This window comes from Pistacia vera, unplaced genomic scaffold (assembly GCF_008641045.1).
Source record: "Pistacia vera cultivar Batoury unplaced genomic scaffold, PisVer_v2 Contig954, whole genome shotgun sequence".
NCBI lineage: Eukaryota > Viridiplantae > Streptophyta > Magnoliopsida > Sapindales > Anacardiaceae > Pistacia > Pistacia vera.
Window position 1 is genome coordinate 54,892 of NW_022196839.1, and position 24,313 is coordinate 79,204.

Below are 24,313 nucleotides of genomic sequence, written 5' to 3' on the forward strand. Positions count from 1 at the left end.
ATGGTGCATGCTCAGTTTGTTATAAAAGGCTTTCATTCTCATACTTTTCTTGCTACATCTCTTCTTAACATGCATGCAAATTTGGGGAGTATTGTGGACTCGAATAAGGTTTTTGATACCTTGACAAAACATAATCAAGTTTCTTGGAATGCAATTATTTCGGGTTTTACATTAAATGGACTGCATTTGGAATCATTTGATCATTTCCTTCAAATGAAGAATGAAGGAATCAGGCCGAATATATATACAATAATTAGTATTTCAAAAGCCGTAGGGCAATTTGGTGATATGGACAAAGGGAAAGAAGTTCAGTCTGTTTCCCTTGAGTTGGGTGTAGAGTCTGATGTGCAAGTGGGGACAGCTCCCATTGATCGGTATTTGGAATGTGGACTCCACATGAAGCAAGAGCTATTTTGACCCAAATTTTAGTAGTTTTGCATGGAGTGCCATGATTTCCGGTTATTCACAAAATGGTTGTAGCCAAGAAGCTTTGGAACTCTATGTAAGAATGCGTCATAATAATATAAAATCGGATGTCTATACATATTGTAGTATATTCAATGCCACTGCTGATTTTAAGTATTTACATTTCGGGAAGGAAGTTCATGGGATGGTTTTGAAGTCTAGTCGTGATATGATGGTTATTAGTGTTTGTAATGCAACTGTTGATGCATATGCCAAATGTGGAGCTCCTGAATACAGAAAAAAGAGTTTTTACGAGATGGAGGAGAGAGATATGGTGTCATGGACAACCCTGGTGACTGCTCACTCTCAATGCTCGGAATAAGAGGAAACATTGGCTATTTTTTAACAGATGAGGGAAGAAGGTTTTAGACCCAACCAGTTTACCTTCTCTAGTGTGTTGGTTTCTTATTCTAGGCTTTGTTTTCTTGAGTACGGACAGCAAATTCATGGTCTTTTGTGCAAGGCTGGGTTGGACAAGGACAAGTGCATAAAGAATGCTCTGGTGGACATATATGCAAAATGTGGCAGTGTAAATGAGGCAAAGAAGGTCTTTGAAAGAATCTTTGAATGGATTTCTAACCCTGATACTGTCTCATGGACAGCTATGATATCGGGTTATGCGCAACATGGTCTCAGAGGATGTCGTTCGACTCTTTAGAAAGATGGAGCAACTGGGCATGTGTTGGAACCCACTCCTCAATCAATTCAGATAAAGCAGAGAGCAAACACTTTTAAGCAATAAAAATAAGAACATAAGGCTAATCAACGGGAAACACCAGAATTGAAGAACTTATCTTTATATATACATTAACAAAAGAAGAGGATAAAAGCTATACCAAGAAGGAATTAGCCAACCTCAATGCAAACATGAAAGAAAAATAAAAAAACGGGCAGGAAAAGATTAAGAACCAGGCTGAACTTCGAGGGTCAGCATCCTCCCCTGTTTTCCCTTCCAATTTTCCTGATATCCTTTCTTCCCTTTTTGCCTCCATTTTATTATTTTTTCTATCTAACAGAATTCTTCTCATTTCCCACCAATTACTGCCATTGATCCACCCAATAACTAATTTTTAGCACCGTACTCAGCTGAATCTTCTTGTCACAACCCCATAATCCCCTACTTGCCTCTCTCGGACTTCCTATTATACAGCACAAATTTGATGGTCTCATCATTACCCTCCCCAAGAAAAGCCACCTTGTCCTCAAGGTGGAAAGAAGGAACTGACGGTTGAGAGTGGTAAAGTCTTCCTATGTGTTTTTACAATGACACAGTCCTTTCCACTTGATAAGGACTTCGTGGTCTCCATTCAATAACCGATGTATTTTCAATACTTCTTCATGTTTCACATTTAGGATCAGGTTCTCATCAAGGTTGTCTAGTAGGGGCTGGGTAGTATGTAAAGGGACATTAGCCTTCTTGAGCTGGGAAACATGAAACACATTATAAATACAGGTTGTCGGTGGTAGTGTTAGCCAATAGGCGATTGAACCTATCTTGTCAGAAATCACATAAGGGCTATAATACCTTGGACTCAACTTCTCATTAAATTTGGTGGCTAAGTAGTGATGGCAATGCGCTGGGCCGGGACTAGGTACCCCTTGGCCCAGGCCCAAGCCCGACCTCATGACAAAGGACAAAGCCCGGCCCGGGCCTGTCACGGGTATGACAGGTAAAGCCCAAGCCTAAGCCGACAGGTTTTTTGTAACCTCAGGCCCAGCCCAAGTCCGCCCATTTTTATAATGTGAATTTTTAAATATTAATAAATTGTAATTTTTTTTTTTTAATTCTAGAAACAATTTTTAAATATTAATTTATTTTTGAATACTCACCAAATATATAAATAACTTTCCACAAAGTGCATCCATCCATCCATGTAGGGTTTGGAAAAAATGAGTATATATATGTAGGATAATTTTGTAATTAAATATATAGTATAAGGGTAATTTAGTATAATTAATACTAAAATTTTCGGGCCGGGCCGGGCCTAATGACATACCCAGGCCCAGCTCGTACCCGAGTTCGAGCCTTAAAATTAGGCCCAGGCCCAAGCCCAAGCCCGCGAACATCGGGTAAAGCCCAACATTTTTGGTCTGGGCCGGGCCGAGTACCCGAAAATATCGGGCCTATTGCCATCTCTATGGCTAAGGAGTGGAAGCGATAAGGTTGGAGTTTCAAATAAACTAACTCACCCACCTCAAAAGTTACTTCCCTTCATTTCCCATTAGTATAGATCTTCATGCAGTTTTGAGCCTTAGTGAGGTTGTCCTTCAATTCTTGCAATATGAAATTGCGATCTTGTAATTGTTGGTTCACCTCGTCTACCACAAAACTGTTGTCAGTATACTTCAGGAGAGCTTGTGGGTCTCGGCCATAAAGTGCCTTGAAAGGTGTCATTCTTGTAGAACTACTGTAGGTAGTGTTGAACCAATAGTCTTCCCAATGTACCCATTTTGGCCATTGTCGTGGCTAACCACTCACAAAATAGCAAAGATAAGTTTCCAAGCATCTGTTAAGTACCCCAGATTGGCTGTTTGTTTTGGGGGTGATAATCTAAACTCATAAGAAGATGGGTGCCAAATCGCCTAAACAACTCTTTCCAAAAAAGACTCATAAACACAATCGCGATTGAAAGCAATGGTGTGCAAAAACCCATGTAGCCGTATGATTTCTTGTGCAAACAAGGCTGCCACATCCTTTGCAGTGTAATGGTGTTTGAGAGTGAGAAAATTGTTGTATTTTGTGAGTCAATCTACAATAACTAAAATAGTATCGCCAGTAGTTGATTTACCAGTGTATTAAACTCATCCAAATGTGCAGCAAAAGAATCACTATCATGCATATATAGATTATAGAGTTTCTTGCGATGGAACAACATGTTCAACAAAGACTTAGATACATATTTTCTAACTTCTTCCATAAACCCATAGCCTTATCCTGATCCATCACATTTGTTAGAACGAAGTCCTCAAGGTAGATGCAGATTAAACCTCTGGCTTTTTGATCCACCTTGTCCCATTCTGCAAGTACGACACGATCAGCCGCTGATAATTCTCCTCCAGATGCCATTATAGGTACAAACCCAAGCATAGTTGACACTGTAATTCTAGACTTTTCACTCGTCATAGTAGCGACTATCCCAACTATTGGCCTATCATTCTCAATTGCACCCCATAAATCCCTATCAACGATAGAAATTCCATCCGCAATTTCCAAAGCTCAAAGCGTTTACCTCGAACTTCTCAATTTCAACCTCTAAGCCCGTCATCTCTAAATCACAACCTAAACAAACCTAAAGGCTTTGATACTAATTGAAACAATTTAGAGTAATACAAAATCAAGACTGAAAACACACACAAATATCAATTGAGTAAAGAGAAAGAAATATACGCACGATTTACCCTAGTTCACAACTATTTCAACACTAGCATGGGGACTAACTGCCCTACTTACAGTGCTTATGGCGTAGCACCTTCTGGGCACCCACCATGTAAAAATGAGGTGCTGCCAAGTGTATAAGGAAATAAAGCTACGCCTTGGCTATTAGCTATAGCTTTTGGCCTAGTGTTAAGCATTTGATCCTTTCAACTGGTATGGGAGTGAGCTCCCTTTGACTTAGGCCAGTCTTATGGGGGACTGGCATCGAGACTGACCGCCCTACCTACGGTGCTTATGGCACAACACCTTCTGGGCACCCACTAAGTAAAGATGGGGCTCTACGTTGCCAAGTGTATAAGGAAATAAAGTTGCGCCTTGGCTATTAGTTTTAGCTTTTGGTCTAGTGGTAGGTGTTTTATCCTTTCAACAAAAAGAGAAAGGTGTCAAAAAGGAACCAAGATATAGTTGGATTTCTGTACAAGGTAAAGTCCACAAATTCTATGCAGGCAATCAACAACATCCACAAAATGATGACATATATGCCAAGTTAGAAGAGTTAAGGGAGAAGGTTAAGTCCGGGTACCAGACTTGAATATTGCTTTGTGACTATATTTAAGACAAATTTTAGAACTATACACTTTCAAGTAGGCTCAAATTATCATTTGGTCAAGATTATCTAAAACAAGACGTATAATAAAACATCTTGGCATTGGTTTCACCGGAAACAGCATGCATATGGGTGTGTAACCATCTATTTATGATGGTAAGTTTAGGCCACAATCTTGCAATATTTTCAGAAACGCGGAGACAAACTGAGAAAAAGACTTCATGAACATTTATCCTTTCTTCTCACAGATCCTTGAAACCAACACAAAACAACATTTATTCAACCAATGCATTTTAGCTTATATGATTAGAAGGGTGGTCAAATCAAAGGCTTTAATCATATCCTTAATATTTATAGATATGTTTGAAGGTGAAGTAACTTGTTTACGGTAAAAATATGAAAGAAGAACACTACAGTTTTCATCAACAACTCAACTTCTGAAATTTGTTCATTAAATTTTATGCATTATTGGAATTTTTTATATTGAAAAAAGAAAGGTAAGAAAAAATATATACATATATACTTTAATAAAAGGCAATTCAATTTATTGCTTTCCTCAACATGAGCGTATGAGGAAAATTCCACGAAACCACTGAGTATCTTCACTTTGGCCTTTATTGATTGCAATTTCAAACGGTTGTGAAAAAAATAAACAAAGCAATTGAGATAAAGTTGAATGAAGATAAAAGGAAATTGCTTGTGTGATATTATCCCTCTTTGCACATCGTTGAATGAAGTGTTACATCATTTCTTGTGTATCTTTCCTAACAATATCCAGCAATCACATTTAGTCTTGCTTGCTGATGCAAACTTTGAGGAAGTATCTCAGAAGCTTAATTTCTTTATGATAAAGCTTATGGAAATTTCCTGGCTACATCATTCTACTTGTTTTCGTCTTGATTATTTCTCTATCTATTCTTCGCCTTCCTATAATTAGGGTGCCAAAAGAAAATTTCCTGGAAAAAAAGGAATATGAACAATGCATAACTCAATACACCTTCATTGAAAATTGGAATCATTTTATCAACTTTTTCTTTTTCACTTTTNCTTATAGCCAGTAAGCAACAAAGGAAGTTAATATATATAGTAACATTTATTGGAAACTTCAATTTCATTACCATTTTACTCCATTCAATAATCAATTAAAACGTTAACATTAAAATATCAATCACATTAATATTATAATAAAATGGTAAATTAATAAATGTTCCCAAGATAGAATTGGTATTAAAAGTTCTAACGGTATCAAATTCAACTGTCACAATAAAATCATGCATGCATGTGAATGTATATATGCTAACTCTATTAGATTTATTTGACTTAAATGGTAATGAGATTACATTCTTGCTTTAATTGTTTAAGCTCAGGCCCACTCCACAGCAGCTGAACCTGAACCTGAACTTTTTTCATAAGTTTAGGCATTTGGATTTATGTGTATAAAAGTTTGCAAAATATTATATTCTTTTAACTCTTAAAAGAAACTAAAATGAAAAGTACATAGTCCCATTTTTGCCATGCATTTATTTGGTTGCTGGCCGAGATTTTATTTTATAAAATAAACAATATAGTAGCGTAAATTTAGAGGACAAGATATATATATATATATATATATATTTTGGTGGCTTTAGTTATTGTCTTCATTATAGACAGTAATGGCTTTAGTTATTTGCATTTATCTTGAGATTACACAGCGGTGAACTTGCAATTGGTTGAGTGATAATTGTTGTTATTTCTTGTGTGATAGCTTATAGGTAGATAAAGATTAAAAATAGACAATGGCAACATCTGGCTCTGGGTCTTCTTCACAATCTAGTAGATGTATGACTAATATAACATGGGCACATGTTATTGAGGGTATAGATCCAAATGGAAGGAAGACATTAAGATGTCTTCACTGTGGGAAAGTAACTAGAGGAGGAGGTATTTTTAGAATGAAACAACATCTAGCTGGAACAAAGGGGGATGTTGGTGCTTGTAAAAAAGTTTCTTTTGATGTTCAATACTCCATGAGAGAATCACTAAAAGACATTGGGATAAAGAATAAAGAGAAGACTGATTCTAACAAGTATAATACTCCCTACGGTGCTCCCGTACATGTATTTGAGGGAGATATGTTAAATGAAGATAGTGAAGAGTTTCGTCCATCAGGAATTCACATAAATGAAGGTAGGTTTGGCAGTCAAAAACAAAGTACAATGTTAGACAAATCAAAGAGAAACAAATCTATTGGGGTTGGTGATTATTTTGCTCCAAGGACAATTGGTGGATCTCAACCATCAATTAGGAGTTGTTTAGCTGGAAAAGATACTACGTGGAGAGCAGACATGGCTTTTGGAAGATTCTTTTATGATGCTTGTATCGCAATTAATGCTGTAAATTCAATTTATTTTCAGCCTTTGGTGGATGCTATAGCCACAATTGGGCCTGGGTATAAACACCCAAATTATCATGCTTTGCGTGTCAATTTGTTAAGAGATGCTAAGAAGGAAGTGCAGCTTCTTGTTGATAGTTACAAAAAGATTTGGGAAAATGTTGGATGTACCTTAATGGCTGATGGTTGAACTGATAATTCACATAGGTCATTGATCAATTTTATGGTGTATTGTCCTAAGGGAGTTTGTTTTGTGAAATCAGTTGATGCTTCAGATGTTGTGAAGGATGCTGGGACATTGTTGAAGATGTTTGAGGAGGTAGCTTTATGGATTGGACCAAATAGTATTGTCCATTTTGTCTCAGACAGTGGATCCAATTATAAAGTTGTTGGAAGAATGTTGTCTGAGAAATATCCAAGTATTACTTGGTCACCCTGTGCAACACATAGCATAAATTTGGTGTTAAAAGACATAGCTGAGATGGATCACATAGTTTATCTGCGAGACGTGCTTCTGAGGTGATGAAGTTTATATATAATCATACATTTTTGATAGCTTGGTTGAGGAAAAGACAGGTAATATACCTTTAACTTATGTTCTTGTCAAGTCATAACACAATATGCATTTTTTATAATTGACTAACATTTATTATTTATCAATTGAACAGGGTTGGAAAGAAATTGTTCGTCCGGCTGCAACCCGTTTTGCTACAACTTTCATTGCAATGAGTAGCATTCATGAGCACAAACATGACTTGCAAGCCATGGTGACAGATAGGTCATTTGTCGATTCTCGATATGAAAAAAGTAATAAAGGCAAATATGTTATTGACATAATTTTGGATAACGATTTTTGGGATGATATGGGTAAGATATCCAAAGTTGTGAGTCCATTGATGCGCTTGTTGAGGATTGTTGACTCAGATGAGAAGTCAGCAATAGGATATGTGTATGATGGCATGTACAGAGCTAAAAANGAACACTTGCCACATGAAAAATAAAAAAGAGTCCAAAAGCAATGTTTACCATCACTTATTGCTCATCTCCTCATTGTTGGCATCTATAACGCTCCACATAGCCTTAAAGATCCAAGGATATAGAGTGGAAAAAGCTATGAATACAATTCTAGCATAAATGATGCTGTCTGCCAGACTGGAAATCAATATTATTTCTATTCAAACTGGCTGATCATTATGTTTAATTCCATCGCCTTTTTCTTATCGGTAGCATTGCTGATGAGACTCTTCAATGAGCTTCCACTCAGGCCATTGTTACAAGTTTCAGTATTTTCAATGGTTGGAGCCTACCTGTGCACAGTATTGGACCCTTTCAAGCCTCGCTCGTGCTCATCCTAGCCCCTATTGATATTGTTGGAATAGCACCCAGCGAAGCTCCTCTTTTGCTGTAGAAATAAAAGTGTTCCAATGCCTACAGGCAGGTAGAAAATATTATCAAATATGTGTAAAAGTATGATATATAAATCCGGGCAAAACCAACTCTGGTTCAAGCTCAGTTGGTTCCAGTGTGAAACAGCCCAGGGTTTTCAAGTATTATTGATATATAATTTTGTACTTTTGGGGTGAAAAACAATTTAGTATTGACGGCCGTTATTATGAATTTAACATGACAGGGGTAAATTAGACTTTGACGTTTAATATTTGATTTAAAAGAAAAAAAAAAAAAACTTACAGGAGAATTTATTAGTGCGAAACTTAAATTGGAAAGATTGAATACAAGAAAAATAAAATAGCAAACTTAAACTTCTCTACGAATTGCACCGCGTTAGTTGCTTTAGTTTCGTTACCAACAGGTCCATTTCGTCTTTTCACGCAATTCACTGACGTCTGTTAGCTTAAGGGATTAAATCTAGAGCAAATAATATCTAAAAATTGGTTGTTTGGTTGCAGTTAGATTTGCTGACTTCTCACTTCTCAGTTCTCTCAATCATTCTCTGTAAACAAGCTCAAGGGCTTAGGGCTTATCAGAAACGGAGCAGGAACGCCAAGTATGAATCATTGAAACAAACCCAGCTGCTCCATTCACTTCACTTCACTTCATTCCTCTTCCTTCAATTTCATTTTTCTTTTTTTCATTCTCAAAAGGACTTTGTTTTCAATCCGATACGATCGCCAAAAAATGTTGCCAAGATGTAGCGGAGCACTCAGCTCACTAAAATACATAACACATAGAAACCATTTTCATGGTTCTGCCGCAGCTGTGGCTCCAGCTCCTACTCCCACCAAACAACCGGTATTCTAATTTACAGCTTTTCCATCTGTCTGTAGTTTAGATTTATATGTGATTTTGTTTATTATCAGGTAAATCTGGATAAATTGTTTTGGTCTAAGCCTTGTTCCTTGGCTTTGCCCCTGGATTCCCCCCACAGAATTGAGGAGCTACACTATTAAGCGTTTTATTCTACAGCTCATGTTGTTTTATAGTAAATTCGTCTCTTTAATAACTGTTGCGGAAGCAGTGACTCATGAAGATGCCAGTAAGTACGTTTATTTATTTATTTAATTTCTGGGTTGTTTTTTCTTTTAGTTTTTCTATCTTATTTGTTGACAAATCGGGTAACTTTAGTACTTGATTGCTTGGATTTTATTCTTTTCAATTTTATTTTTTTTAACTATGTATCTTATTTCTTTGGTGGGATTATCAGATTGTGGTGAAATTCAGTCTTCAGATAATGAACTCTTTGTTGTGTTATCATGATTAGTTTCAGTTGAAAGTGCTCCTTGATGTGGTTGCTATATGGAGTAGAACGAGTTTTTTGATTTTTCTTTTTGTTCTATATGATTTTGTTTAGTTTTCTTCAGTTCTGGAATTTTATTCTTTTGTTTTTGTCCTTCTGAACAGAGTTTTGCTTTCACTGGAATCTAAAACTTTTTCTAGTGGCTCTTTCTTTCCAGCATTATTTTGCTTTGCTTTTGGAGTTACCAAATCATAGTTTAACTTACACATTATGTTGCCTTGTTTCATCTAGCAAAATTAATTGTTCCCTTATCATTTGCTCTTTTGTCTGATTACAACTTGACTTTTGTCGCATATAGTACATTGTCATAAGATAATTCCTCAATTCCTCTGTTTTAACTGATTAATTGAGGTTGAGTCTGTTTGAATTCTAATAAGAATGGATTGGCTTGTGTTGTTTTTGCTTTCTTGCAGGTGGCATTGCTCTTGCTGCTGGCATTGTGCAATGCTATTAAAGTTAATGGTGAAGAAAGCGATGGACAATGTGACTATAACTTGATATTAGAACCAAGACCTCACAGCGTGTCAATTCAAGAGTTTGGTGCTGTTGGTGATGGAAAAACATTGAATACTCTTGCCTTCCAGAATGCCATTTTCTATCTCAAGTCCTTTGCTGATAAGGGTGGCGCTCAGCTATATGTGCCGCCCGGGAGGTGGCTCACTGGAAGTTTCAATCTCACCAGCCACCTCACTCTCTTCTTGGAGAAGGGTGCTATCATCCTGGGATCTCAGGTAGGTTCATTTGTTCTTTTCTAGTTTTTCCGAACTTTTTAATACTTGTTCCTCTTATATCTGCAATTTGCATCATCGTGAAAATAGTGCAATAAAATACTTGTAACATTACAAAACCAGTTGGACTGGACTTATTTGGTTGGCTAGTAATTGTCTTTCAATTTTTTCTTGTTGGCATAGGACCCATCACACTGGGATGTTGTGGAACCGTTACCCTCGTATGGTCGAGGGATTGAACTTCCTGGAGGAAGATATAGAAGTTTGATAAATGGTTATATGTTGCGTGACGTGGTAATAACAGGTAGGTTAACCACTAATTTTGTTCTGTTTGATCACTGTTTTCCCTGTTGGAATTGTTGCTAAAGAAATTCCACATGAACAATCTAGGTGATAATGGAACCATTGATGGCCAAGGCTCAGTTTGGTGGGATTGGTTCAATTCCCATACATTGAAATACAGTCGTCCTCATCTAGTGGAATTTATATTATCAGAACATGTTGTAGTTTCAAATCTTACTTTCCTAAATGCCCCTGCATATAACATTCACCCCGTCTATTGCAGGTAGGTACTTAGAGAAGCAATACTTCTGTACTCATTTGATTTTTAACTGATTTTTTAATTGATCAAAGAGAACTGAATATAGAATTGTATTCTATGTGATGCAGTAATGTACACATCCAAAACATATCAGTTTATTCTCCGCCAGAATCCCCTTTCACAGTTGGTATAGTCCCAGGTATGCGAAAATTGATTAACTCCCATTTTCATCACATTACATCTTCTGCTCACTCTTGGTCTCTTACTGCATATTTTTGTAGGTCATGTAGTGCCTTTATATAAAGATATCATTTTATTCTTTTTGGTCTTTTCTTTCTGAGTTTTTTCTTAAAGCTCAACGACAATCAGGGAAGAAGATATTTTGTAGAAAAAAAAGGAATATATGCTTTCCAAGTGTTCTTATGTACAGTGAATTAGTAGTTGAGTGCTGAGATCTTTATACTGAGCTTCAAACTAGTTTACAATTTCAAATTTCATATTGCTTTTTTAGGTGGAGCTGAACTGTCCCTCACATTCCCTTGTTTCCAAAATATATAACCTATGATTTCACTTGTTTATACGCATTCTGCCTATCTCATTTGTGTTTTGGGACAATCATGTTGGAAGATTTTGTTGTCTAATGTTAACATAAGTTTATTGTTACTCTCAGATTCTTCCGATAATGTCTGCATTGAGGACTGCAGCATTGCCATGGGGCATGATGCAATTGCTCTCAAGAGTGGTTGGGACGAGTACGGCATTGCTTATGGTAGGCCGACCACAGCTATACATATAAGAAAGGTCCATCTTCAATCATCTTCAGGTTCTACTATTGCCTTTGGTAGTGAAATGTCTGGTGGCATTTCTAATGTATTGGTGGAGAAGGTCCACCTTTACAACTCATTAAATGGCATTGAGTTCAGAACAACCAAGGGTAGAGGTGCTTATATTAAAGAGATTATTATATCAGATGTTGATTTACAAAACATCCACAGGGCATTTGGTGCCAGCAGTCTTTGCGGGACCCATCCCGACGACAACTTTGATCCAAATGCTCTCCCAGTTCTTGATCAAATCACCTTGCAAGATATCATTGGAAAAAACATTACAATAGCAGGAAACTTCACAGGAATACAAGAATCTCCCTTAACCAATATATGCTTATCCAATATTTCCTTATCAATCAATTCTGCCTCTTCCAATATTTGGTCATGTTCATATGTTCAAGGATCTTCAGAGTCAGTGTCCCCTGAACCGTGCTCTGACCTTGAAAGCTCATATACTTCCTCCTCGACTTGCTTTCATCTCATTAATTCTTATGGTAGAGCCTCGGTATTATGATTATCATTCTTCATACTAAAATCCCACTTGGAAAAATCATTTTCTTCTACCATTTACCATCTCAAAAAATTAGGTCAGATTCTTTCCAATAAGACACATGTCTAGAATACTTTGCCATATTCCCATTTTCACATGTTTCACTATCTGCAGATTACATGTACAGTTTCATATCTTCATTCATGTGTAAGGAAATTTTTGGTAGCGTCGGCTCAATCCACATAAAAGGGACTTGCATAATTTTTGTTTTCTTTTGTTTTTCATATAGCTATCTAAATTGAAATCCTTCATTGTTTATAAGGTTTGATGCAGTATAATTTCCAGTGTAAAATTTTTTATTTTATGTGAATTGACATGTTGGGTTGAAATGGTAGATATAAAAATTCCAAGTCATTTGCCTGGAAATAAGAAAATATTTAGATATCATCCGATCTTGATTTAATACCTTATGGCCATTGCCAGTGTGATTGAATTTGGCAATGACTCATGCTTGGTCTCCATTTAACTTGGAAGGCACTGCATCTTTAATAAAAGCCAACTTGATTTATCTTAAAAAGAATCCCAGCTCCCTTCCCATGTTTGAAGATTCTTCTTATATTCTTTACTTTAAAGGAACAACTAAATTATTCTCCTAAAACTTATATCTTAATTCTATCCTCATCTAGTTGCAGGTTTTAATTTCCCCTTAATTGAGTTGATCTTATCATCTTATCCATTGCTTTCTGGAAATCTAAATTTCAAAGTATAAGATATCAATAGTTAGATTACCAGCTTTGCATGATTTAAGTTTAACCACCATTGGGTGACCTGATGGTAAAAGAGTAAAAGAAGGTTTTATAAGCTTTTGAGTTCGAGGCCTTCCAAGCACTAATAGGGATAACCATTAGAGTTCTTATCCAGTCGATAGTTGTAGGGTCCTCGGAGATTAATTGAGGTACGTGCAAGTTGGTCCAGACCCCTTTGATGATAAAAAAAAAAAAAAAAAAAAAACTTTGGACAATTTATATAACTATAATGTATATATTTAAAGGCTTAATTTTTATGCGTACAGTCTCGGGCATGGTTTTAAAAACCGGACCGGATCGATCGGTCTAACTGGTTGGATCGGGACCTGGTCACATGTCTGGTCTGAGTCAATATAAAACCCGGTTATATTCAATAGCCCGCTATGAACCGTCATTGAACCAAGAAAATAATGCGAACCGCCGGTCCAACCGAATCGCTTGATAAACCAATCCAATATTTCAAAAGGGGAAAAAGCCCCTAACATGGTAACACCATTCTCTTTCTAGTTTCTCTACGCAAAGATCCTCTGAAAATCTGAAATCTAAGCTACCCACTCTAATCGCCACTCAATCTCAATGAATTCCACTCTCTGAAGTCTGAAATCACAACCATTGTGTCAATCGCAACTCTACTCTCTGAAATCGACAACGACACCTTCCTCCCTCGCCGGAAATCGATGACGAGAGCTCCATTCCTTGCTGAAAATCGACAATAATGATGACAACTCCATTCCTCGCTGGAAATCGCCGACGAAGATGACGACAACTCCATTCCTCGACGACAAAAGCTCCATTCCTCACTGGAAATGGACAACTACACAACTCCATTTCAGAAAGTGTAAGTTTTTCATGAGTCACGACCCCTTTCATTTTTGCAGATCTAGTTTGCTGTTGTCAATGGGGAAAATATAGGTTGAGAAACATCTGTAACGTTGTTCTTTAAGAGTGGCAGGAGTAGCTCAGTAGTCAGTAGCAAATAACCCAAATTAATTTACAAATTTGTTATGAAATTGATTGTTGAAATCTAGGTTTTAAGATATTCAATTAGCTTGTGTCTGACCAAGGTATTATTTCGTTTATGTTTTACTCATTTAATCTTTGATTGATACTAGAATATTTTGCACTTATGTCCCTTTTGGGGCAAGATGTAAAAGGTAGTTTGCTTTTATCAAGTTGATGTATCTAAGTTCTTGTTATATGATGATGAGTTAGGAAATAATTTATAGCTTATCTAGATTGTTTCACCAGTCATGTCTATCTTGAATTAATTATGTTGGTGAGAATGGGCATTTGATTGATGCCAATGCTGTTACTCATAATGTGAGGAATACATTATCTTTGATTATGAGAATTAGAGATTAGTTATTAGTCTAGAGGGAAGTTTATGTTATGGAAAAACTGCATCAAGTCTCTGTATAGCTATGTAATTGTGTAATTTCTACTGTTATTTTATAGTTCAAAGCTTACATTGCTTATTCGTAAACAAGTCATATATAAATTATTTGAGCTACCTTAAAAATATAAGTTTTTAGTTTATATTTTAAGTTATCTAACAATGAAATTTGGAAACAATGATTCTTTTGAAAAATGTGATTCTGTTTTATTGCGGAAAGTAGCTCAACCAATTGTCCTACCTTGTAGTGTTTTTTTGTTTGATTGACTTAGTGTGTTGAAGGATGCAACAGATGTTTACGTCAAACATAGCCCCTAATAATTATACTTCATAACAGTTGGCTATGGTAAGAACTCCAGTCTTGTATGCCAACTACTTCAAATATAGTGGAATTCTTTTTTGTCCATTAAGCTATTACGGGCCATATCATACTTAATTTATGTGTTTGCTCTTTTTCTTTGGCATAATTTTATGGATCTTGTAGCTTTTATCATGTTTGTCCTTTCTTTTCGATGCATATTTGCATTAATTAGATTCAATCCTTGAATGCGTCCATAATATGCTGGTGTTTTAATATGCCAAGTATATACTAAATTGTTGTTATTTCTTATATGACAGGTAGATAAAGATTAAAAACAGACAATGTCAACATCTGGCTCTAGGTCTTCTTCACAATCTAGTAAAGGTAGGATTGATATAGCATGGGCACATGTTATTGAGGGTGTAGATCCAAATGGAAAGAAGACATTAAAATGTCTTCGCTATGGGAAAGTAACTAGAGGGGGAGGTATTTTTAGAATGAAACAACATCTAGCTAGAACAAAGGGGAATGTTGGTGCTTGTTTAAAAGTCCCTTTTGATGTTCAATACTTGATGAGAGAATCACTAAAAGACATTAGGATAAAGAATAAAAAGAAGGTTGATTTTAGTAAGTATAATACTTCTTACAGTGCTACCGTATATGGATTTGAAGGAGATATGTTAAATGAAGATAGTGAAGAGTTTCGTCCATCATAAATTCACATAAATGAAGGTAGGTTTGCCAGTAAAAAAACAAAGTACAATGCTAGACAAATCAAAAAGAAAAAACCTATTGGGGTTGGTGACTATTTTGCTCTAAGGACAATTGTTAGATCTCAACCATCAATTAGGAGTTGTTTAGCTGGAAAAGATGCGATGTGGAGAGCAAACATGGCTTTTGCAAGATTCTTTTACGATGCTTGTATCCTAGTTAATGCTGTAAATTCAATTTATCTTCAGCCTTTGGTGGATGCTATGGCTGCAATTGGGCTTGGGTATAAACACCCAAATTATCATGGTTTGCGTGTCAATTTGTTAAGAGATGCTAAGAAGGAAGTGCAGCTTCTTGTTGATAGTTTTATAATTATTTTTGAAAATGTTGGATGTACCTTAATGGCTGATGGTTGGACTGATAATTCACATAGGTCATTGATCAATTTTATGGTTTATTGTCCTAAGGGAGTTTGTTTTGTGAAATCAGTTGATGCTTCAAATGTTGTGAAAGATGCTGGGACATTGTTGAAGATATTTGAGGAGGTAGCTTTATGGATTGGACCAAATAGTATTGTCCATTTTGTCTCAAACAATGGATCCAACTATAAAGCTGCTAGAAGGATATTGTTTGAGAAATATCCAAGTATTACTTGGTCGCCCTGTGCAGCACATAGCATAAATTTGGTTTTAAAAGACATAGTTGAGATGAATCACATAGTTTATCTTGTGAGACGTGCTTCTGAGGTGATGAAGTTTGTATATAATCATACATTCTTGATAGCTTGATTGAGGAAAAGACAGATAATATACCTTTAGCTCATGTTCTTGTTAAGTCATAACATAATATGCATTTTTTATAATTGACTAACATCTATTATTTATCAATTGAACGTGGTTGGAAAGAAATTGTCCATCCGGGCGCAACTCATCTTGCTACAACTTTCATTGCAATAAGAAGCCTTCATGAGCACAAACATGACTTGCAAGCTACGGTGACAGATAAGTTATTTGTTGATTCTTGATATGCAAAAAGTAATAAAGGCAAACATGTTATTGGCATAATTCTAGATAACGATTTTTGGGATGATATGGGTAAAATATCTAAAGTTGTGAGTCCATTGATGCGCTTGCTCCGGATTGTAGACTCAGATGAGAGGCCTTCAATATGATATGTGTATGATGGCATGTACAGAGCGAAAAATGCATTTAAGAAGTTGTTTAAGAATAAAAAGAGATTGTACAAGCCTTATACACGAATCATTAAGCTATGCTGGGATAGGACGTTGCGTCGTGATATCCATGCTGCGGCTTATTATTTGAATCCTACCTTTAAATATGACGAAGCATCTTTTTACACAAAGCAAGAAGTCATGAGTGGTTTCCTTGATACTATTGACAGTAAAGCAAGTGCGTTCAATTTGAACAAGACAAGGTTAATAGAAGAGAGTAGATTATATTCAAACCGGGAGGAAAGCTTTTCTCGTGGGCTTGCTCTTGAAACCACCAAAACCACACGTCTTGGTATGTAATAGTTATAAAATTTATGAGTTCTTTTGTTTTTTAAGTCTAATTTATTTATTATGTTTAATTTTCAATTAGATGAATGGTGGAGATCATTTGTGTATAGTACTCCAAATTTGCAAAAGTTTGCAATAAAAATTCTTAGCCAAACTTCAAGCTCTTCGGGATGTGAACGAAATTGGAGTGTTTTTGAGCGCATACATACTAAAAAGAGGAATAGATTAGAGCATCAAAGGTTAAATGATCTTGTTTTTGTTCATTATAACTTGCATTTGCAAAACAGGTATAAAACATTGTCAATTACTCAATCATGCATCACTCTTACTGTTATTATCTATTATTTTCCTTAATATTTTTCTTGTCATGCTTTTAATATTTCATTATGGTATTTTAGGAGGTGTTCTAAGAAAATAAGTTTTGATCCTATTGATTATGAAAGTATTGATAAAATTGAAGGTTAGATAGTTGACGATAAAGAGGAGGTTAGTGAACTTAATTATAAGGAGTTGGAACAAATGTTATATGGAGAAGGATCTATTCTTGCTGGAGTTGCTAATCACCCTTCTTTTTATGATTCAACCGATGGTTCAGGGGGTTGGTTTCAAATCTTTAAGCAACTTAGTATCTATTTTAAATTAAATTATAAATTTTAACTTATGATTTCTATTTTTTATTGAAATTTATGTAGATGATGGCAAGGGCGGATTCAGCCCCTTTGAGGGTAGGCCTCAGATTTGAAAAAAAAATTTATTAATATACAGGCCATAAAATTGTTAATTAACATATATACCGAGACGCACCTTCAAATTTTTAAAAAATAAGAATTATTATACATACTATATATCTAGGTCTACAAAAAAACTTGTTATTAATATATATATATATATATATATTCCAAGCCCACATCATATTAAAAGTTTAAAACTCTCTCCAGTGTTTTTCTACACAGCTTTACCTGTTTTTTTATGATTTTATCCGCAAATTCTTTACCCTCTCTTTCTCTTTCTCATGTTATTCTCTCTTAAAATTTTTGAAGACTGAAATTGTTAAATTTTCACTTCTCAAGGTGTCATAATTAACTCCGTTTTTTGTTTTATAGATTTTATGTATGTATATTGTTCATTTCAATTTAGTTTATTTAAGGATTGAATCATTTTTTTTTTCTTTTTGAGGTTTTTTATTCTAATTTGAGAGAAAAAGATATTAATTTTGTGAGTTTATTTTGTATTTTCTATCTAAGAATGAACATGCTTTCTCAAATTAAAACCTTAACTATATTTTAAAGGACGTTATTCTTCATCCTTCACCCACCACTTTCCTATATTCTAAACGTCACCATTCAGTTGTTCAAAATTATTAAAGAAATTTGAGTTACTATCTATATTTATACTAAAAAAAATTCCCCTCTTTTATTAATTCATAGTAAAAGTCAACGTAATGTTAACTTGATTTAAGTTTTAGTTGATTTTAGCTTAATTAGGCTAGGTTTGATCAACGCTATGAAAATTTATATTATTATATTTGAAAGCCAAAAATGAAAATATTAAAAGAAGGTTTTGTTCAAGGTTTACTCGACACTTTTACTCAAAATTTTGCTTCTCATAGATTTATTCAAGTAAGAAAATATTGTGTTAATGTATATTTTTTTTTCTCAGGTTCTTAATATTGAATTATTTTTTTTAATTAAAGTTTGGTGATTTTTTAAAGTTTTCACTAATTATTTGGCAAGTAATGGCCGAGCCGCGGAGGCCTCCCCTTGACAAAAATCCTGGATCCATCACTGGATGATAGTGATGGTTATGATGATGATGATGATGAATTTTAATCAACATGAAGACGGATCAAAGAAAAAACACTTGCATCAAATGTTTTGTTATTAATTATTATGTGTTTTGTCATTTTATATGTAATGGATGAACACAACATCATGTTTGAATTTGGACTTTGGATTGTTGTTAAATACTTAAATTATGTTGAGATTGTTATTGAATTTGAACTTTGAATCATAGGGCAGTAATTAAGTTGTTATTGTCATATTAAAAAATGGAAATTTCAAAATCTAAAAAAAAAAAAAAAACAAGTTTTTTTTTTTTTTTGCAATGCTGATGTTAGCATGATGACATCATCGGTCCCAACTAGTTGGACCGGTTGACCCATGACCCGGGTAGCAGAACAGGTTGCCCTCTGGTACGGGTTTTAAAGTAGTGGTCTCGGGTTTGAATTTCCCTTGCTCTCAAGATTCAAACAGGTGAATATGGTGGTGGGATGTTGTCCTAGTTACATACAGTGATTAGTCGAGATCTGCGCAAGCTAGTTCGAACACCTATTTCGAAAAAAAAAAAAAAAAGATCTTTATTATATCATATTCAAATTGAACTAAGATATCTAAAAAGTGGATTTATCAAATTGATTAGGACTCACATTCTTAATCCTAGGGTTCTATTTCTACCCTCCCAAGTTTAAATGGTTTAGGTCATACCTTGCTTGGTCCAAGTAGGCCCACAATGTGATTGGACAACTAAGTGATTGTCTAATTTCAAATATTTGGGCCAAATTTATCCCATTTACAGTACACAGCTATTGGCCCATTATGAGATTGGACCACTAAATGGATTGTCCAAATCAAATAGTTGGGCCGAGTGGAGCCCATTTAAATTCTCTGAACCTTGATAGGCTAATATCGGCCCATTAATAAATAAAAAACCTCTACCTTCGAGCCCTCAAAAAGTCGCCCGAAGAAGAAAGGGTTTAACCATTAAAGGGTATTCTTTCCGATAACCCAATAAATACTTTAAAGGCCACGGCCGCCGCTGTAGATTCTTATTCCCGCCGGTGTCGCTTATACACTCGTCAAGCCTTTAGTTTCTCTCACTGTTACGTTGTTTCGCCTTCGCTACAATTTCTTTCTATTGAGTATTGATATCTTTGGTTCACAAATCTTTGAATTTTTGTTCTGAACTAGGACGTGCGAAGTGCAGAGAAGAAAAAAAAAAATGAATAAAAAGAAGCAAAGCAGAGATATGGAGACGAAGGAGGAAGAGATGGACTTGAGGAAAATTATGAAAGACATAGAGTTTCTGGGTAATTTTTTACTTTTATTTCAGCTTAATTTCTTTTTTCCATTTAATTGTGAAGATATTTGTACGTGGATTATCAAATATTTCTTTGATGCATGTTTTTGTTGATTCTAGTGGAAACTGTTTGTATTGGATTTTTTTTGTTCTCGTTTTTGGGGTTAATATAGTATAGAAAAAGCAATTAAGTAATTCAAATGCTTTCTTCTGAACTTATGTCGTGGGCTGAGAGCTTCGTAGACAGAGAGGGAGAGAAAGATACAATTTCGAAATTGAATTTAAATAGAGGGGTGATATTTGTGAATTCTGCTTAGAATTCCTTAGTGTTTTCTTGAAGAAAGTTTGTTGTATTGGGAAGTACTTTATAGGAGTATCATTATTGGTCCTAATGTTCTTGAAGGGAATTAATTTTTCTTTTGAACAATTGTCAGATTAAGACCTTCGCATGGCGAAAATTGGTTGATCTAATGCTACTACTTTACTATAAGTTTCATTGATGGGTGGAAATGTAGTAGCAGAAATAATTTGATGAGAGTGAAGAATGAAATTTACCAAATAACTATGCTGTTATAGGATGTAAATTTTTTCTCTGACATAGCAGTACCTGAAGCACTCCTGCCTGCCTCACTTGCCTCAGCTTCAATCTCCTGTGCCAGATTTTATCATTGGTCTTGTTTTTGGGTTTTTTTTTATATTTTAAATCCTATCTAGCTGTAGGATAAGTCTCTGGAGCTTGCACTTTGATAGCCATGATTTGATTCTCTGGATGTGTAGGAATGCTATAACTTTTGACAAAGAGAGGGTTTGTACTATTTTGTGTGTATTTGCTGGTGAGCTACTGTAATCAATTTCATCCCATGGTTGTTTGTTCTTTTAATTTGTTTTAGGTTATTGCCCCTCCACAGTCGATGCATGAATGCAAATTAGTTTTTTTTTTTTGTTAACTTTGATATTCTGCCATCTCAGGTTCCTCGCACATGACATGGAAAGAGAGGAAAGAACTGGAGAACAAAAGGGTTGTATCTTTAGGTGGAAAGGTAAGAACTCACAAAGCATGCAAGCTTTGAGGACAGTTATTTATTTATTTATTTTTATGTTCTTTAAAGCCCTATATACTGTAATGCAATTTAATTTCTTCCTGAATATTTCTTTCATGCTTGTTGTTTCAATAGCCTCCTAAGAAGCAGAGACTACCATTAAGTGTGGCCCGAGTACCCATGAAGAGACAAAAGGAAAGAGAACAGAAGTTGCAAGAAGAGGTGATTGATTTCTTCACCCTTCTAATGGTTTGTTGCAAAATTTGATGCACTTGTATTAACCAACTGTGGTTTTTAGAGGGCAATTCTTGGACGATTTGGAGGGAAGTTTGCTGGCTCCAAAAAACCAATGGAGAAGCGCAGGCCTGAGGATAGGGTGCTTAAGTCGACTGAAGGTCGTTTTAGAAATGGTGTACTTGATGTGAAGCATCTGTTACATGGAACCCCGTCAAGAAACAGTGATCCCGGTACACCTATGGGTGGCAAAGGGAAAAAGAAAGGAAGGGGAAAGAAGCACCATGGTAAGAAGAAAGGCGGTAATAAGAAGCGCCATTGAGCATATCAAACTTACTGGGGAATCAACAGTAGGAAACTCAGCTTCTTGGAGACAAATTAATATTGTTTCACTGGAGTCAAAGATACTGATAGTTTTCTATTTGTTTGTGTTCATCATATTGGTTAATGTCTGATTAAGCTTTCATTAAATATGAAGTACCTACTCGATCCAAAGTGTTAGATAATCTCGATTAAGTGAACAAATTGGGTCTTGGATACAGTGAAATTATACGCAAAAATAGGTTTAATCATCTTATAAGTTGTAACACAACTATTATGCAATCAGAAAGAACATAAATACTTCATTTGATGAATGTAAATGATGTGAGAATTGATTTGTTCTACTTCTAAGTATGAATAACTGTTTTCCGCAAGAGAATACAAGGAATCATCTTTTAAGATGATGCAATTCCCATTCACTTTTAACAATGGATTCTGCCTTGGATAATCAGCTACTGAAATACTTGAACACGCTGAATTTTTTCGTAAACAAATTACAACCACTGGATTCATGGCTTCGAGTTACTTTTATTCCTGTATTATACATAATATATATACCAGGTAGTATACATATTATGAATATGCCTCGTAAGAATCAAATCTCTTCCTGACTTGACATGTTTACTCATATATTAGATACATCTAATACCATATTATATTTTGGAGGTATCCGCTGTTACCCGGTTCAATGCAATGGCTGTCTTGGAACCAGATGGACGACCCAACTGTTTGCTGATGAACTCGCCAACAGACAGGAGCTTCGTCAGATCCACATTGGTTTGTACACCAAGCCCGTGAAGCATATATACCACATCTTCGGTAGCCACATTACCAGAAGCACCCTTAGCATATGGACACCCACCTAAACCCGCAACAGAGGAATCCACTGCGCTAATCCCCATCTGTGGCGACAAATTCAAAAGGAAATGAAATTAACATCAGTTTCACAAAAACAAAACATGATGAGCTAGTCACTACAGAATATCATCAAATCCAAGTGAAAAAGAATGTGGCTTCATCTCTAAGAAATCTGGGCTAATGTAAATGGACTTCTGGTGATCATTAGCGAAGACTGATCAACTAGATAAGAATGTCTATCATCATAAGATTGGATCTACTATGGCTTACTTGAAGGGATACTAAAATATTGGAAAGAGATTGTCCATAAGTATCGTGGAAGTGAACAGCAAGCTTCTCAACAGGAACAACGGCCATAACAGCTTCAAGCATTGGAACAACAGTACCTGAGCCAAAGAAAATGAAAGAAAACAGAAATGAAATAAAGTACTCCAAAACTTGAGAATCCATTCATCAGAAAGGAAAAAATTTAATGTCTAATCCTGTAAAGGTGTAGCCCACCTCCTCCTCCCTGTTTCCCTCCCTCTCCCCACCCAAACAAAATAAGTAAAAGGATAGTTTTCAATAAAATAAAATTCCAAGAATAATTTGACACTAGTCACACTCTTATTTAATTCAAAAGTACTTTTGCTAAGAAAACAAAAGGCAGTTTAGAAAATTACCTGGTGTACCAACTCCAATTGTATCACCGAGGGAAATCTCAAAGCAACCCATATCATGAAGTTCTTTTGCCACATATGCCACTTTGGATGGATGAATCTCTCCTTCCACTGGACATCCGACAACACACGATACATACCTAAAAGAATTCAAATTGTTCAGCATCTCAGACCCAGCAAAATTGATAAAGAATATGGTCTCCTTACAATTTTTCAATATAAATATGGTTCCCTTACAATGGAACCATTTAAACGTGAATTACACCAAAAGATACAGAGTCAGCAAGCAAAGTTATTAAAAAGACAGAACTAAAACCATACAAAACTTACAGAATGGTCCTGAGCATAAAGAATTCTCACTAACAATTCATAGAAGTAAATAGAATATCCCTGGAAAGGGGAGAGAAACAGATGGGTGGCTGGGGGTAGGACAAAGAAGGCTAGAAAGGGAAGAAGGGGAAAAAAGACATACCCACGAACAGGTATTGAGAGTTCTTTAGCCGCTAGAGTAACTGCACGATAACGAGCAAGACTTTCCTCAATGCTGCAATTGATGTTTGACTTCGAAAATGCCTCAGAAGCTGATGCAAAGACTGCAATTTCCTTAGCACCAGCTGCAACAGCAGCTTGAAAGCCCTAGATATTGAGCCACAGGTTAGAAATTGTCAGACTGGCATAGCACTGCCAGGAATCATATGGATTTTTAGAGAACATAAACTGACTTTCATATTAGGGGTGAGAACAGGCAATCTAGCTCCCTCCAAATTGCGAACTCCCTCCATTACATCCTTTGCATCTGCTAACTGTCTATATTCTATTTGCATATTAGTATATAGTAAAAACACACACACATGCATTCACACGCGTGCATGCACATATCAACTTGCTCAATAAAAGTCTAATTGATAAATGGATTGAATCATTGAAACTAGACATACAGAGCTTTAATTTCATATATTATATGCTAAATTTGGTAAAAAGTAATGTATCAATTCATTCTTATATCATATGCTGGAATCATTATGTTGAACGAATACAGAAAAAAGTAAACAATTGGAGATGGTAAAGTTCCTTTATGGAGTCCAAGGACCTTTACAAGAAATTGATAACAACAAATTACCTAGTATATGCTTTGCTCTTGATATTCTAATTGCATGTTAGTAAATAATAAAAACACACACGCATGCACATACATACATGCTGAAAGAAGAACTAGCTATTACAAATGATAATGGG

General features: G+C 35.5%; 5 protein-coding genes across 5 annotated transcripts; 4 read left to right on the forward strand and 1 right to left on the reverse strand.

Moving 5' to 3' along the window:
- LOC116120974 (pentatricopeptide repeat-containing protein At4g39530-like) lies at positions 1 to 1,123 on the forward strand. The gene is made up of 3 exons (XM_031406944.1): positions 1 to 374; positions 481 to 757; positions 815 to 1,123. Exons 1-3 carry the CDS (start codon positions 1 to 3, stop codon positions 1,121 to 1,123), a joined length of 960 nt encoding a protein of 319 aa, XP_031262804.1.
- Positions 1,124 to 6,223: 5,100 nt separating this feature from the next.
- Positions 6,224 to 7,820, forward strand: LOC116120975. Its single transcript, XM_031406945.1, has 3 exons — positions 6,224 to 6,986; positions 7,083 to 7,327; positions 7,488 to 7,820. Exons 1-3 carry the CDS (start codon positions 6,224 to 6,226, stop codon positions 7,818 to 7,820), a joined length of 1,341 nt encoding a protein of 446 aa, XP_031262805.1.
- A 1,445-nt stretch (positions 7,821 to 9,265) lies between these two features.
- LOC116120989 (probable polygalacturonase) lies at positions 9,266 to 12,575 on the forward strand. Its single transcript, XM_031406959.1, has 6 exons — positions 9,266 to 9,313; positions 9,988 to 10,305; positions 10,486 to 10,606; positions 10,693 to 10,867; positions 10,972 to 11,042; positions 11,514 to 12,575. The coding sequence occupies exons 1-6, from the start codon at positions 9,302 to 9,304 to the stop codon at positions 12,182 to 12,184; spliced, it is 1,368 nt and encodes a 455-aa protein (XP_031262819.1). The 5' UTR covers positions 9,266 to 9,301; the 3' UTR covers positions 12,185 to 12,575.
- A 7,041-nt stretch (positions 12,576 to 19,616) lies between these two features.
- Positions 19,617 to 21,869, forward strand: LOC116120997. The gene is made up of 5 exons (XM_031406966.1): positions 19,617 to 19,656; positions 19,857 to 19,975; positions 20,935 to 21,005; positions 21,141 to 21,227; positions 21,304 to 21,869. The coding sequence occupies exons 2-5, from the start codon at positions 19,888 to 19,890 to the stop codon at positions 21,559 to 21,561; spliced, it is 504 nt and encodes a 167-aa protein (XP_031262826.1). The 5' UTR covers positions 19,617 to 19,656; positions 19,857 to 19,887; the 3' UTR covers positions 21,562 to 21,869.
- Positions 21,870 to 22,201: 332 nt separating this feature from the next.
- On the reverse strand, positions 22,202 to 23,901 carry LOC116120976 (hydroxymethylglutaryl-CoA lyase, mitochondrial-like). The gene is made up of 5 exons (XM_031406946.1): positions 23,800 to 23,901; positions 23,550 to 23,713; positions 23,081 to 23,217; positions 22,689 to 22,804; positions 22,202 to 22,462 (listed from the first exon to the last, which is right to left on the reverse strand). Exons 1-5 carry the CDS (start codon positions 23,899 to 23,901, stop codon positions 22,214 to 22,216), a joined length of 768 nt encoding a protein of 255 aa, XP_031262806.1. The 3' UTR covers positions 22,202 to 22,213.
- Between the last annotated feature and the right edge of the window lie 412 nt (positions 23,902 to 24,313).